Source organism: Dendropsophus ebraccatus, chromosome 10 (assembly GCF_027789765.1).
Source record: "Dendropsophus ebraccatus isolate aDenEbr1 chromosome 10, aDenEbr1.pat, whole genome shotgun sequence".
Classification (NCBI taxonomy): Eukaryota; Metazoa; Chordata; class Amphibia; order Anura; family Hylidae; genus Dendropsophus; species Dendropsophus ebraccatus.
Window position 1 is genome coordinate 46149221 of NC_091463.1, and position 16489 is coordinate 46165709.

A 16489-nucleotide genomic window follows, 5' to 3' on the forward strand; every position below is an offset into this window, starting at 1 on the left:
CAATAAAAAAAAGTTTTGTTTTTCCGCTCATTTAATTTACTGAAAAAAAATGTTAATGTGTGCATGGTCTTAGGGAAGATCATACAGATTGCAGAGGCGAAAATAATCAAGTATTGCTTACCTCTACCCGTGCCTGTGATGTGTCACATGACCGGCTCCAGGACCCCTGTTGGAAGGCATTTCCCCCCTAGTTGTAATGGGAAAATACCCTACCTGGCTGATGGATTGCACGCTCGGCCAATCAGTGACTGCAGTGGCGTCCCGCTCCAGTCACTGACTGGCTGAGTGGTTAGTCCATCAGCTGGGTCTTGACGTCGGCTCGACATGAGATCTGGGAGAGGCACAGGAAAGGTAAGTTAGTATAGTTTGTTATGTCCCCCCCGCCTTTGCAAAACATTTCCTGTGGTCGGACTTCTCCTTTAACTTTGCTTAGTTTTGGCTATTAATCCAATAATTTATTTATGCAATAAGGGGAAAATGCACCCTACTTTCATTGCAGTAGTGGTAACTATATTTTTACAAGTCGTCACGGTCCTCTTCTCTGGTGTCGGGTGACGTCAGAGCTGGGGGGCGGTCCGGGTCTTCTTCCTCTTCGGCGTCTTCATTGACAGTGAATGGGAGAGAAAAGGCTGCTGGTGCACATGCGCACCAGCAGCCTTTTCATTGGCTGGAGCGCATCACATGGCTTCCAGCTTGCTCAGCCCTGATTGGCTGAGCTTGCTGGAAGCCATGTGATGCGCTCCAGCCAATGAAAAGGCTGCCGGTGCGACTCTCATGGACCCGGAAGCAAGAGACATCGCTGGACGGTGGACGCAGGTGATGGTGAGGCGGACGGCGGGCGAATGGAGTGGCGATCGTCACCGGAGGGATGGTGAGTATGGTGTCTGTGTTGTTTTTTTTGGGGGGGGGGGGGGGGGGGGGTCCCGCCGGAGTTGTCCTTTAATATCTGCAGCATCAAATCAGCTGCAGATCCTGTACATGTGAATGGACCTTAAAAATAAAGTCCTTAGGCCTCTTTCACACATCAGGTGTTTTGTCTGCAATTGCAGACAGAACATAGGACCAATGTTATTCAATGACCCTGTTCACACGTCTATATGTGTGTGCGGGGGCTGCGATCCGTGCCTTAAAAAAGGACCTGCTGTAATGCGGACCAGCATTTGCTGCATCTCTGTGCTAATGAAGGGCCAATGTACATTCATAGTGCGGCCTGTGGCCTGCACTACAAACGTGTGAATGTAGCCGTAGACTTTCTGTGAATATGCATGCCATTTGCACCACTCTCTAATGTGACCCTGCAGAATCAAAGGAGGAGTCTGGCTAGTGCCAGTGGAACTTTACCTGCCTGACAGCACTGGGCCAGCTGTAATGTTTGGAGGAAGAGGGATAATGTTATGGGGTTAGGGTCCATTTAGGCCCCGTTCCCACTGAGCAAAACTAGCGGAACATGTTCATTCTTCAGCGCGGACAGAGCAGGAGCGCGCACCTCCCATAGACTCGCATTATGAGCGGGAGGCTAACGGCATTCCGCGGCGGACAATTCCGCTAGTTTTGCTCAGTGGGAACGGGGCCTTACACAGAAAAATTATCTGACAGATTATCTGCCAAAGATTTTAAGCCAAAGCCAGAAAAAGACTATGAACAAAGATCAGGTCATAAAGAAAAGCCTGAGATTTCTCCTCTTTTCAAATCCATTTCTGGCTTTGGCTTTAAATCTGTCAGATAATCTTTCTGTGTAAATGGATCCTTACTTTCAGAGATTGGGCCTTTAGATGCCAGTGAAGGTAAATCCTAATTCTTTAGCAAACAAAAATATTTTGGACAGTTGTATGATTCCAACTTTGTGGGAGCAGTTTGTCCCTTTTCTGTTTTAGCGTGACTGTGCCCCAAGGTTCATATAAGTATGGAGGGGGGGGGGGGGGGGAGTCTGGTGTGGAAGAATTTGCCTGCCAGTAGAGACCTGACCTCAACCTTTGGGATAAACCATACCTCCCAAGTGTCCCTCTTTTGGAGGGACAGTCCCTACTTTTGACCCACGTCCTTCTGTCCCTCTTTTGCCCCTTACATGTCCCTCTTTTTGACCTAGAAATAAGATTGGTATTAAAGGGTCTGTACCATCAGGCCTGGGCTGAAGCACTGGAGGCGGGCTGACCCACCCCCAATGGGAGGAAACCCCTGTTCCTCTATGATACAGCTCCATTGATTCTAATGGAGCAGTGTCATAGAGGGTTGGAGGTTTCCTCCCACTGGGGTGGGTCAGCCCGCTTCCAGTGCTTCAGCCCAGGCCTGATGGTACAGTCCCTTTAATAAACTTTCTATGTTGCTCTAGAAAGTGCCTGGTTTCTTTACTTTATTAACAACTCAAACCTACACGTCATTCTATCATGTGGTGCAAGTATGATCCTAAACATTGTTATATCGGATTAATCATGTGACATTATGTCCCCTTTAATATGTCATTTTACACATGCAGTTCATATGGCCCCATACACACATACTGATCCGTTTTGTGGAAGTAATCCGTGCCACAAAAAAATGACTAAGCCATTGTGTTCATGTAACCTCAATGAATATGTGGGTCCTTGCAAATGTGGATAGTTAGGGTGGGTTCACACTATGGAATCCGCACGGATAAATTCAGGTGGATTTGGTTGCTAGTACCTGCTCACGACCACGCACCTCTCCACTGACACCATTCTATGGGGGGGCCGATTCCGCCAAAAGAACTGTTGTGTCAGTTGTTGTCGTGTCAGTTCTTTCGGCGGAATGCAGAATCCGCCCGTGCATAGAATGGTGTCAATGGCACAGAAGTGCGGCCGCGAGCGGTTACTAGCAACAAAATCCCCCGGAATTTATCCGCGCGGATTCTGTAGTGAGAACCCACCCTTATGCTGCGTTTACACGTAGCGATTATCATGCAAATTTGCGCAATAATGATCGAATTTGAAGGATAATCGTACGTGTAAACGCAGAGAACGATCAAACAACGAACAAGAAATCATTCATTTTGATCTTACAACATATTCTCAAATCGTCATTCACAAAAATTCGCAGATCGTTCCGTGTAAACAGTCGTTCGCCGATTACACCAATGTGTGAGATAGGCTTAAGCGATCGCAAAATGAATTTTCCGTACGATATATCGTACCGTCTAAACGCTGATCGTTATGATAAAAAATCGTTACTCCGACATCGTTAATCGTACGATCGGGCCAATTATCGTTTCTTGTTAACGCAGCATAACTGAAATACATTCGTAATGCTGTCCACAGTTGTGGGTCCATAATTATAGACAGGGTTAGAAGATAGCTGAATTATAAACTGGTTGCTCCCATCCATCCCAAGGGTCTGACCTCACAAATTTATTTTGGATGAAAGGATTAAAATCCCTAAACACGTCCACAATCTTGTAGCCAGTCTCCCCAGAAGAATGGGAGGTGGTGCGAGTGCGAAAGGGAGAGTAGAAAGCTAATGTGTAGGGAGGTGACCAGTACTGGCCAGAAGTGTCTCAATTCCGTCACGTGACAGAAAATAAACCTCTGCCTCCAGCAATGGTGGTGACCCCCGTACACACGGTGCAGTACACGGCCATAACCAAGTGTACAGAACACGCAGTGCGGGGATATGTGCGTGTATATTATGCGGGCAGAACAACGACAAACTCCTAACACTCGCGATAACTGACGTGTTCAGGCCAGCCTGAAAGATCACCGGCCGCTAGGCTGCACCCTGCGCGTAACCGGCTCACAAGCCGCAGCAGCTTCCGGTTAGTAGGACTTTGAATTCCCCGGAAGTAATACCATTTTAAAGCCGCGTATTGGTGGGAAGTATTTCCGGGTCCGTGTCAGTCTCTCCTATCTGCGCTGACCCGCGGGAAGTTCAAACTTGTTGTTTGTCCCATTGACGTTTTCATGGTCATGGCCGCGGAATCACGGAGCCTCCTGGAAAGGATTTCTAGCCGGCTAGCTGGGGCTGAGCATGTGAGTTGGAGCGCTGCTTTTGTCTCGGAGAAGTATTGAACTTGGATCAATGCGCTGCTGCTCATAGTGAGCGGATAGAGCTGTACCAGCCCGCAGCCGGGTCCTGCACTACTTTACTAGTCAGCTGCATAGTGGCAGCCCTGCGTGCAGGCGTAGGGATACCTCAGGGCAGCCTGCTCATGTATGATCGCCGGTACAGAAGCCATTCAGAGAATACACCACATTGGGATTATCTCTGGGATCCTGTCAGATATTGGGTGTCCAGAGCTGGAGCTATAGTACTCCTGTCCAGGAGATGAGTACCTGCTCTGAGTGTGTACTGGGGACTAGTTATTTCTCTTATAAATATCTCAGGCTGCTGTAAAATAAAGACTTAATCCTATAGTCTCCTCTGCCAGTCTAATGGATACATTAGACAGCAAAATGTTGTGTATTTTTATTACATTACTTTTAATAAAGTTATTACTTTATTAGAAACTTAATTAAAAGAAATTTTACATTGAGTGGGAGCAGAATTGGTGACGCTTTTCTCTCTGCTGTCACCAACATGTTGGGAACTGCAGGGCTGTCTAAGCCCTGATTCCCACTCCACTGATGTGATCCATCACTGCTGCACAGTGCTATTGATACAGAGCAGCAGCCCTCCCCAAATATATGCTGTACATCTGTTTGGAATGTACAATACTTTCAGGGGTTTGGGATGTATAAAAAAAAATAATGAAAAAGTCACTTTTCAGAGTACCCCTTAAAGTGTCCAGAGCAGTAGCAAAGCTTTCCTGCTATGGACAATTCCTGTCTTGTTTAACTTTTTTGCACTGGTTCATTTAAAAAAAAACAACTTTTCCCCAGGTTACCTATTTAATGAAAACAAAATTAAGTTACATATTTCCTATTTATTATAAAACTTTCTGAGGTCTCTTAAAGTGACTGTACCACCGGGCCCAGGCAGAAGCACTGGAGGCAGGCCAACCCACCCTTAGTGGGAGGAAACCCCCGCCCCTCTATAATAGGGTTCCATTGATTCTAATGGAGTCACGTCATGGAGGAGCTGGTGTTTCTTACCACTGGGGATGGGTCGGCCCGTCTCCAGTGCTTCAGCCTGGGCCTGGTGGTACAGTCACTTTAAACACTAAAGATTTTTTTCTAATTCCGGATAACCCCTTTAAACAGCACCAATCACAGCAATCAATGCGTATAATGCAGTTAGCAGCTCCTAATAGAGCTGCTTAATAATTTTTTTTTACCGTACTTTTGTGTACTGTCCTCCTAGGGGGTATATAGAAGAAAATATTATATTCTGGCACATGCAGGGAGAGAGGTGGGAACTAGTCATCTGGGCTATAACTAGTCACAGTTCTCTGCCTGTCAGTCATCCCTGCAGAGCTTGCCGACGGGCAGAGCCCCGTTACTTCTCTTCTGGCTTTCTTATATATACCCCCCAGGAGGACAACACACAAAGTACGCTATAGCTTTTGTATTAAGATCTGCTAACAGCGTTATATTCTGTTTTTTTTTTTTGTTTTTTTTTTTCTCTATTTATTCTAGTCGTGGCCAAGGGAGAAGTTCTCTCCACAGCCCCTGAGTCCAGTAGGTGATCTCAGTCCTCAGCCCCCTTCTTGTGCACAGGAGTTGGTCCTGACCGATTCAGAGGAGAACACTCCACCAAAGCAACTCTCACAGCAAAGCCATAGGGCCAAACAGCCAGGTATGTGCACCATTAAGGGGAATTAAAGTGTACCTGTTGTCGTAGAGACCTGAATGTCCAGACCCATACCAATCGGGAGATAGTGGGGAGAAGATGTGCTGCAGTGCGTCCACTCTCTGCTCTGAATTTTTTTAAAAAAAGACTTCTAATGGGCGCCTATGGAGCGCAACTTTTTTTTTTTTTTTTGTAACTTAGAACAGGGAGAGGACGCACTGCAGCTGCGGCCCTCTCCCCGCTCTATCTCACAATCGGTACAGGTCTGAGCACTCAGTCCTCGACCAATTCGACATAAGGTTAAAAAAAAACACTGCAATACCATATAGCATTCTTTACCTGTCTGCCCCAGTGCTGAAACCACCAAAAAAAAATCCATTTGTATTTGGGGGTCTTAGTTCTGTATGTTGTACTTCCTGGTTGAGCAGTTGCTCAGTACTACAAGTTCCAGAATGCATTACTCTTCTTCAGCTGTTCATCAATCCTCCTACCCTGCATACTTGCCTCCCTCAGCACTCCCTGCCAAAGCTGTTGCTTAACATCTAATTTCACTGCAGAGTTTTGCACAATAAATGGTATAATCCCTTTAATTTAAATCCAAATTTCTTATACCGGAGTACCCCTTTGAACATCAGGCACACCATTGTGGTCTTAGGGTAAAACTAAACATTGTTATTTCTTGCTTTCAGATTCCAAATGTACAAGTAATCTGGCCAGCTCTGTGCAAGAGAAGCCAAGGTAGGCTATATATATATATATGTATGTAAAAATAGAACACGAGGACGGCACTCCAGTAGTGTATAGTGAAGATTTATTCACCCAATCACAAATAGCGACGTTTCGACTCTTAACATGAGTCTTTCTCAAGCAAGTACAAAGTGGTATCATGGTGATATTTATATGAGGGGGAACACCCCCAAGGTGTGTATCTCAATTAGTGACATCATAATGTAAACATAGGTATAGAAGTGTTAATCTACTCATCAGTGCCAAAATATTCAATGATCATATATCATACATATTACATAGTGTATATACATTTCAGTGCATAACAAGTGCATATGAAATTCCTCCCCGAATCCATATATAATCACTAAAACATATTCTTCCTTCAAATCAATGGTTAAGATGGAGGTCGGACCTGACTCACCCTCCGTCCGTTCAGCCAATCCCACTGTGTTGAAGGCATGCCGCATACCGCTTGTAAACAGAGCATCTGCGCATATCCGGATGTAGGCATGTCATGTGACCTGTCATCTGCTCACAGTCCGGTAACGATCACGTGATAAATTATGCGCATGCGCAAATAGTCCATGTAATACAGCGGGCGCCATCTTAGGAAAGGTAACAACACCTTCCAGCGCGCGCATGTGCAGGATGTCCGTGTGATACATCGGGCGCCATCTTGGGAAAGGTAACAGCACCTCACATCGCCCATACCTCCTACAAATGTCAAAGAGGTATATTGCAGGACTAGTAGGAAAAGGGGGGAAGAAAAAATGCTCACAAAATGGAGTTTGTCATAAACGAGGTGTCTAAAGCAGTCACAGCAGTGCCACACTCTTCATGGTGAATTCATCACTCTCCTGAGCGCACGGGCTCTGCCAGATTCAAAGACTGCCAAATTACCTTATATGACTACTCTTCTTAGAGCGACCTCCCCTAGATTCCTACAAATTTTGTCCCACATTAGTTTCACACGGACCCAAAGGTGGTTGAGATAAAGACTGGATAACGGTTTGGATAAGGATTGAAGAAAATTCAGTCGGAAAGGTGAGTATAAGGTCCTCGCTCCATCTGTATAGATAAACAGAAGAAAAAACATAATTAAACACAAGTGTCAGTGTATATATTACACAGTGTAAGTGCACATATAAAAAAAATAATAATAAAAAATAATAAAGATCTATGTACTCTTTCCTTCAGCAAGAGCATGTAAATAATTGCACAGTGGTCAAGCTCTAAATCATAGAAATGCTTTCAATGAAAAGTCCACATTTAACCCATGCGGTTGAAGGGCATTGAGACGTGTAATCCATTGGGCCTCTCTCTGTTTTAACATTTTTTGTCTGTTTCCACCCCGGCGTGGTAACGGAATATGGTCAATTATTGTAAACCGCAACTGTTGAAGGCTATGGCCCGCTTCTACAAAATGTCTGGAAACAGGGAGGTCAAGTCTACCTTTGCGGATAGAAGACTTATGATTATTCAAAACGTATACGGCACTCATTCGTTGTTTCTCCTACATAAATAAACGGACACGGACACTGAAGGACATAAATGACATGATCCGTCTTACAACTTGTATGAAACCGCAATTTGTAACTGTGATTAGTGTTCGGGTGACAAAAGACATCTCCTTTTATCATCAGATTGCAGCTGTCACATCCCAAACATGGGGAAACTACCCGGTTTGAGTGAAGATGACAGATCCAATCTTTTCTTCTGACAGTCTGCACGGACCAATTTGTCTCTAATACCTGCTGCTCGTCTGTAAGATGAGAGAGGAGGATTTTTAAGGATAGAGATGTTATTGTGAAAATTAGCAACAACACTCCAATGTTTACGGATTATCCGGGCAATACAGTGGCTCTGTTCACTAAATGTACTAATAAACGGGACCCTGTCTAAATCCTTCTTATCTCTAGTTGATGGTGTTACCCTATTTAGGGTTTTAACCTCAGTCATGCTTCTCTGGACTAATCTTTTGGGGTAACCCCGTTGGATAAACCGGTCACCCATCTCACATAGTCTGGAATTTACCTTGGAGACATCATCAACAATTCTCTGTACCCTGAGTAATTGGCTTTTAGGTAGCGATTCTACCATCCTCCTGGGATGCATACTATCAAATCTCAACAAATTGTTCCTGTCTGTCGGTTTTAAATAAATATCAGTCCGAAGAGATCCCTCTTCAATGTAGACCCATGTGTCCAAAAACTGGACACCAACGGTCGAACTGGTCATCGTAAATTTAATATCAGGATCGATAGTGTTCATGTAATCAAAAAACTCAACCAATTCTACCTGGGAGCCAATCCATATCAAAAAAATATCGTCTATATATCTCCACCACCCAAGCAACTTGCTGTGGTGGTGGGACATATAGACGTAGGACTCCTCAAGGTCGGCCATGACTATGTTGGCATATGTAGGTGCCATGTTAGACCCCATGGCCGTACCCTTAACTTGAACAAAGAACTTGTCCTGGAAGCAGAAGTAGTTACAAGTCAACAAGGTCTCCAACAGATTAATCACAAATTCCTTGCCCTCATCTGAAAAATCAGATCTCTGCAGTACTTTCCTCACACATTGTATTCCTCTCTCATGATCTATACAGGTATACAGACTAGTCACATCAAACGATGCTAAAATACAGTCAGATGGTATGTCAACATTCTTGATTTTTTGCAGAAAATCAGCCGTGTCTCGGATATAAGATTTAGTATTGACCGCATATTGTCTCAATACCTTATCAACGAAGACAGCCGCTGGACTAAATATGGAATCACAGCCAGACACAATAGGTCTGCCCGGCGGGTCCTCCAAAGATTTATGGATCTTGGGCAGACAATATAGCGTTGGGGTGACCGGATGGCTAGGCAGGAGGTAGTCATGAAGTTGTTCGTCTATGATATCTGCTGCAAAAGCATCATCCACGAGCAACTTCAACCTACGGAAAAAGACCTGCTTAGGGTAAATAGGCGTCTCTTTGTATACATTGCTATCCCCCAACTGTCTCAAAATTTCTCCTACATATTTGTCTTTGTCCATAACGACGACAGCACCCCCTTTATCAGCGGGTTTCACCACAATGTCGTCGTTATGGGACAAATTGTTCAAGGCCTCCATTTGTTTTTTAGAGAAATTGGGTTTGCCCCTCCTCTCATTCAACAATCTAGACTTCAATACCTCGATGTCACGTTTAACCAATGTCCCAAACATAGTAACTGCTTCTGATGATGGGGGACAAAAATCACTCTTATTAGACAAACCATACTTTTTCAGACACAGTTCAGACTGTTTTGGTTTTCTCAACGCCGTAAAATCGGTCTTATCAGAAAACCAAACCTTGAGATTGATGTTCCTAAGAAGCATCTGGACATCAATCTCTAACTGCAACCAGTTAATCTGAGTGGTAGGGCAAAAAGTTAAACCATGGTTAAGGACATCTAATTCGTCATGGGTAAGTGTATGTGAGGAGATATTTACCACTAATGAGGGGGCCTGCTCAAAGTCCATCACGCCTTCTGTGTGGTCTTTACTCCCTTCCCTTTCCTGGTCGAGACTCCGCCACTGTTGTTTTCTTCCACGACCCCTCCTGATGTTGCTCCGCCTCCTGCTGCGTCCATCTTGTCCTGATCCAAAAAAAACGGTTTTTCTTTCTTGGTTTTGGAACCCTTGGATGCTTCCTTGTTTCGTTGTTTATCCTCACGTTTGCCTTCTTTCTGCCAATCATAGACAAATCCGGTTTTATAGTCCTCGCAATCACGGTGCCACTTTTGTCTTTTCAGCTCCTCTTGATCCTTCTTATATTTCTCTAAGTTGCTCTGTACTTTTTCTTTATACCTTATGATCTCATCTGATTCCATGACATCTGTTAGGGCACTTTCACTTATTTCCAATTTTTGTTCTATTTGTATGATTTCTCCTTGCAGAAACTCAATGTTCAAAAGGACTAAGTCCAAGGCATATTTATTCGTGAGTCCTTCAAAACGTGTGCAAAATTCTTTATTCCTGGGAAACAGATTAGGCCTTAGATGGGGACGCAACCCTCTTGGAATCATTTTGGTTTGATAATAATTGGACAGTAAAGATAAATGCAGATCCAATGTAATCAGTCTCTTGGAATCCACTTCAAAAGTCCGCTTGGTGTCCAATTTCGATGGAACACTCAGATAAGCTCTATTTCCCAGGCGTCCACTTAGAATGCGACTTACATCATCATTGCTGAAGGAATATGTGACGGGTGTTGTATCATTAGATTCCATAATAATGTTCACGTGCTCAGTCCACAGGATCAAAAACTGAATAGAAAGTGGTGGATGGACGGCACTGTGCTGGCTTGAAGTCAAAATAGCTTAAAGCTGGTGGGTGCACGTCCCATAAAAGTCGACCCCCGACTCCTCCGGATAGCAAAAATAGAACACGAGGACGGCACTCCAGTAGTGTATAGTGAAGATTTATTCACCCAATCACAAATAGCGACGTTTCGACTCTAACATGAGTCTTTCTCAAGCAAGTACAAAGTGGTATCATGGTGATATTTATATGAGGGGGAACACCCCCAAGGTGTGTATCTCAATTAGTGACATCATAATGTAAACATAGGTATAGAAGTGTTAATCTACTCATCAGTGCCAAAATATTCAATGATCATATCATATTCATGGATATCATATTCATGCTATCCGGAGGAGTCGGGGGTCGACTTTTATGGGACGTGCACCCACCAGCTTTAAGCTATTTTGACTTCAAGCCAGCACAGTGCCGTCCATCCACCACTTTCTATATATGTATGTATGTTTATAGTGTTTTATATGGGAAATGTGGTGATGATTGTAATTCGTTCCAGGACTGTGTTTGTTATCCAAATCCACTCCTAAACCAAAGCAAAGTTTCCCATAAGAAATCACTGTAATGCAGACAATTGGTTACACACCAAAAAATGACTTTTATTCTGAATAACATGTAGAACAGATTAAACAATGAGAAACAGCTGAATGTATATTTATAAGTTACTGTACAGTATAGCAATCAGCATGTGGAGTATAATGAATAGTAAGTGCATAAACCAGAAAAAAACAGCAGCAGTTTGTAGATACAGGATGGAGCTTATAATGCATTAGCGCAGTACAACAGGCTAGAATAGAGAAGCAGGGCTGCTGTCAGAGGTCTGTGTAGTCACAGCAGTGGAGAAGGGGCGTGTGTTCAGCATGGACCAATCAGGAAGTGAGAATTACAGAGCTGTGCAACAGGACAGTGACAGAAATTTCTGTATAGAGCAGTGTGTATGGCTGAGTGTAAGTGCAGGCACATTATAGCAGGAATGGAGAGGATGGGAAACGTAAGGACAGACAGAGACTGCAGGGAGCATGAAGGAATAAGCAGGATATATGTGAGCACAGTATAGCAGCATTTTTGTCCAGGGAGAGAGGGGTTACAGCTATCAAGAGATTACTTCCACAGTCTTGTCCCCTGATGCAAGTTCCAGCCTGAAGTGGACCTGCATGATTTGGAAGGTGAACCAAAAAGTAGAGATTAGCAAACCTCAAGCAATTTTGGGTCCGTCTGTACCCGAGTGTGTGGCATTTGATTACTAGTGGCTGAAGAAGTTGGATGCAGCTCTAAGGCTGTCTGGAAAACAGATACAGTCATAGGCTTCATCCTTGTTTTCCAGGGCTCCCAAGGGCTGTATCCAACTTCTTCAGCCTCAGTTCATCAAATGCTGAATGATGGGGTTTCAACCTGTATCATAAATTGTTTACTTTAGGATTTTTGACACAGATTTCAAATTTACCTCTTCCCGTAGAATAACATACCGGCACATCCTAATCTGCATGCCATTCCAGCAGATAATTGTGCCGGTATGTGACTGTGTCATCTTCGGGGCTTCAGAAGAGTATACTGTTTGACAACTTTTGTTATTTAAACTTGTGTGATTTCATATCTTTCCTTCCTGTCTAGGCCTGTTGTGACGATAACAGATTCCAGTGATGAAGAGTTTGAGAAATGTATGTAATTTATTCATTTCCCAGAAGTTACATGTATTCATTAAAGGAACTTGTCAGTGGTTCATGCTGTCTGAACCCTGGCAAAAAAGTCATGGCAATTAGGCATTTTACCTCTCTGCAATCTGTCGCTTTACTGCCTGTTGTTGGGCTCACTCCATCTCTAATAATAAAGCAGGGACAACACCCATAACTAGTTCTCAGCAGGTTTTAAACCTAGATTTCTCTAAAACTCTTTAGCATTTCAAAGTAAATCATAGTAGTTTTATTATCTAAGCTTTCCTCTGCTGGAACCACAGGCAGCATGAAACAACTGAGTGTACATGCAGTGCAGTGCTTATACCTTTAAACCTGGAACACTGACTGACAGGATTTCTTATCTATACAACCTTTGTAATAGTTACTATTTTTAAGGTAGTATTTTTGTCCAGACATAACGAAAGTTGTCTGGAAGTAATTTTGTTTTGTTTTGCTTTTTCACGGCTATGGGAATAGGTTTCAATATAAGTTTGTGTCAGGAAAGAGATTTAACACTCACTTCAAAATAAATTTTTGGTATGTTATAGAGACAAGTAGGCTGATATATTATATTTCCATTTATTCTGCTGTCTTTATATTGGATCTTTTATTTTATGTGTTGAGAGCTAGTTAAAGGGAACCAATCACACACAAATTGGCCATAAAGATAAGGAAACGTGCTGGTACATCAGCCAGCACGCTTCCTAACCATCCCCCTGTCCCCTCCGTCCCATGAACATTCAGCCTGCAAAGTTAGTTTAATAGTGTCCCGCGCTGTATGCAAATTACCATGTAAGTAGTCAAGGTGGGCGGGCGGCTGGTCAAGTAGTCCCGGTGGGCGGGGGCTTCGTCATGTAGTCACAGGCTCCTGGGCCGCCTCCGGTGCTGTAATCACGCCCCTCCGGGCGTGTTGTAAAGCGGCTCCTGGTGACGTCACTCGGGGGGGGGGCGGCATTGCACGTCGGCCACGCCGACGTCTTTACTAAGCTGCGCGTGCGCAGTACAGTGGGTGAAGCCGCTGCTGTACTACGCCGCGCAAGTGCAGTACAGCAGCGTCTTCTCAGGCTGCACTGCGCACACTATTAAACTAACTTTGCGGGCTGAATGTTCATGGGACGGAGGGGACAGGGGGATGGTTAGGAAGCGTGCTGGCTGATGTACCAGCACGTTTCCTTATCTTTAGGGCCAATTTGTGTGTGATTGGTTCCCTTTAAGCAGATAAGCTTACAATAACAAGGTCATATTTCTTTTACAGTTTTGACACAACTGAAAACACCCCGAAACTTATCAAACAAAGTTTTAGATAAACCGAGTAAAAGGTATGCTATTTTAGATAAACAGAGCTAAAATGTGTGCTACAAGGCTGATTGTATCAAGGAGTCATATACTACATGTAACTGATGCATGGCTTGTGTTACAGCTTGGCTTCTGCAATCTTGTCATCGATGATAGGGGCTAATTTCACACTATGCCATCAAAACGTATTTGCTGATGGAAATCACTCCAGAAGCAATGATTTTAGTGGAGAATACACATGCCAGGAGACAGAGAGATACAGTTCAACTCTTAAAAAAACATTTAAATTTTTTTTTTTTTTTGCAGAAATCAAAAGTACAGGCGATTTTAAGAAACTTATTTGGGTTTATTAGCTGAAATATGCGTTTTTATCATGAAAAAGCAGTTTTAAGCTCTCCCCCTGTCTTCATTGTTCTCTATGAAGAAGAAAGAGAGGAGGCACCAAAACAGGAGAACAAAGAGTTAATTTACAGCTACATCACCAGGCTTTCTCCTCTGACATTAGCACTGACCTCTAAATAGGAGCTTTCAGGGGCTCCCTGCTGTGTAATCCTTTGTTCTCTTTTGCCGACTTCCCCCCCTCCCCACTCCATAGCTCAGACAGGATCCGACTGATGTAAAACAGTCGAGATTTCCTGATTCTGAGCAGTGGATGACAGAAGGGAGGGGGGGGACCTGGGAAAAGGCTTTTTAAATGCATATTTGCCTAACAAACCCAATTACAAAGTTTCTTAAAATCGCCTGGACTATTGATTTCTGCAAAAAAACAACAGTGACTCTTCAAGGACGGAGACAGTTTTTATTTTTGTGCTTTAGTTTTTTCCTCCATATTTAAAAGGACACTGCGCTTGCATATTTTTCCCTACAGACCCACATGAGCCCTTATTTTTTGCGACACTAATTATACTTTGCAAATACAGACTTAATTTTTCTAAAAATAAGCTGCAAAACCAGAAAAAAATTATATGTAGAGTGAAATTGGGGAAAAAAGGTGCAATTCCTTTTATTTTGAGTGGTTTTGTGTTTATGCCATTCACCCTATGGTAAAACTGACATGTGTATATATGTTCTTCATGTCAGTACGATTACAAAAATCTTAAAAAAAAAAAAAAAAAGTGTTTAAAATTGTCCTTTTCCCATCCTTATAACAGTTTTATTGTTTTGTCTATGGGACTGTGTGAGGTGTCATTTTTTTTTTTTTTGGGCCACGCTCTGTTCTTTCTTTCGGTATCTTGTTTGCATATATGCAACTTTTTGATCACGTTTCATTACATTTTTTTTTCTGGTTTTCATGTAAACAAAAATGCGCAACCTTGCACTTTGGCGGGTTTTTGCGATTACGCCGTTTACCGCGCAAGATCAGAAATGTCATAATTTAATAGGTCGGGCGATTATGAAGGCAGCGATACAAAATGTTTCTTTCTTTTTTTTTATTTTTATTTATAAAATGGGAAAAGGGGGGTGATTTAAACTTTTATTAGGGGAGGGGATTTTTTTTATTAACACTTAAAAAAAAATTATTTACATACAGCAATAAGAAGTCACCTGGGGGACTTCTATATACACAGCACTGATCTCCCATTGAGATCAATGCTGTGTAAATAATAGAGAACTGATCCATCAGAACAGTGCTCTATTATACTGATTATACCACTAATTCCACCTGGATAATAAAGAAGTCACCAAATTACCCCTGTCTCAACACAGGTTATATCCAGTCTACCTTTTAACATCAACACCTTTTATAATTTATTTTATACAAAAAAGAACCATATTGAGGCTAGTTTACATTTTAAAACCAAATACTTTATTATAAAATAACAACACACAAAAAAAGATTTGCAATAATAGAATAGACCAGCAGATGGCAGTGTACAAGCAAACAGGTAAAATTGTAGAAATTTCTGTTCTTATAACATCTAGGGTAGTGCTATATATTCTACAAACTCCCTATACATAGGTTAGTATAAATATCATCGCCGTCGTCCACGCTGGGACTAATAGTACCGGCTAACTAACCCCAAAGTGAATTAAAATCATATGATCCTAAACACTCACCCATGTCTGTTGCTATGTATCTGCCACCGAATACCCCTCAACGAAGTTTCGCGTTGGTTTGCTTCCTCAGGAGGGTGTGAGGCTCTATTGTACTGGTCTGCTGCAGACCAGATACACTGACTGCCAAGCCGGGATCAGCATCATTCTAACGCAGAGCTCTGGCCCTGCCAGTATACAGGATCTCACCCCGATCGCATCACGGGGGTGGGAGATCCCCCTCACTAGACACCAGAAGAGGGGGGCAAGGATACTATTTAAATGCAGCTGTCAGCTTTGACATCTGCATTTAAATAGTTAATTAGCCGGGATCGGCGATCTGCAGTAGGCTGCTAAGAGGGCTGCTGTTTACCCTTAACGGCTGCATGCCGTTAAGGGTTTAAAGAGGCACTGGCACTTCCCCATCGACGTGACAGCAGCACGGAGAGAGGGACCCCGCCCCCAGGCACAGGAAGGTATAAAAGGATTAGGCCCTCCTCTCTACCTCAGTGTGGTTTCCTGTCCCTACGGGAAGCCTTGAGTACGGAGGCTCTGTGTTTAGCCTCTAAAGGGATTGTAATGTCCGGAGTTTCCTCTCTCGCTGGGGCTCTCCTGGTTTGGAGTGGCCAGGGGAATGACTCTATGAAGCGCCAGTACAGCGCGTTAAGCCCGACTCACCATGCCAGCCGTTGGAAATCTCAGCAGATGGAACTGGACCGGAACCCTCGGAG

The 16489-nt window shown here is 43.4% G+C and overlaps 1 protein-coding gene across 1 annotated transcript in view; it reads left to right on the plus strand.

Annotated features, from left to right (window-relative positions):
• Positions 1–3829: 3829 nt before the first annotated feature.
• Positions 3830–16489, plus strand: part of GCNA (germ cell nuclear acidic peptidase) — a 39844-nt gene continuing 27184 nt past the window's right edge. The window contains exons 1-5 of the mRNA XM_069985978.1: positions 3830–3980; positions 5526–5685; positions 6369–6417; positions 12367–12413; positions 13684–13747. Coding sequence (XP_069842079.1) covers positions 3912–3980; positions 5526–5685; positions 6369–6417; positions 12367–12413; positions 13684–13747 — 389 coding nt within the window. The 5' untranslated portion in view covers positions 3830–3911. The remainder of the gene's footprint in view (positions 3981–5525; positions 5686–6368; positions 6418–12366; positions 12414–13683; positions 13748–16489) is intronic.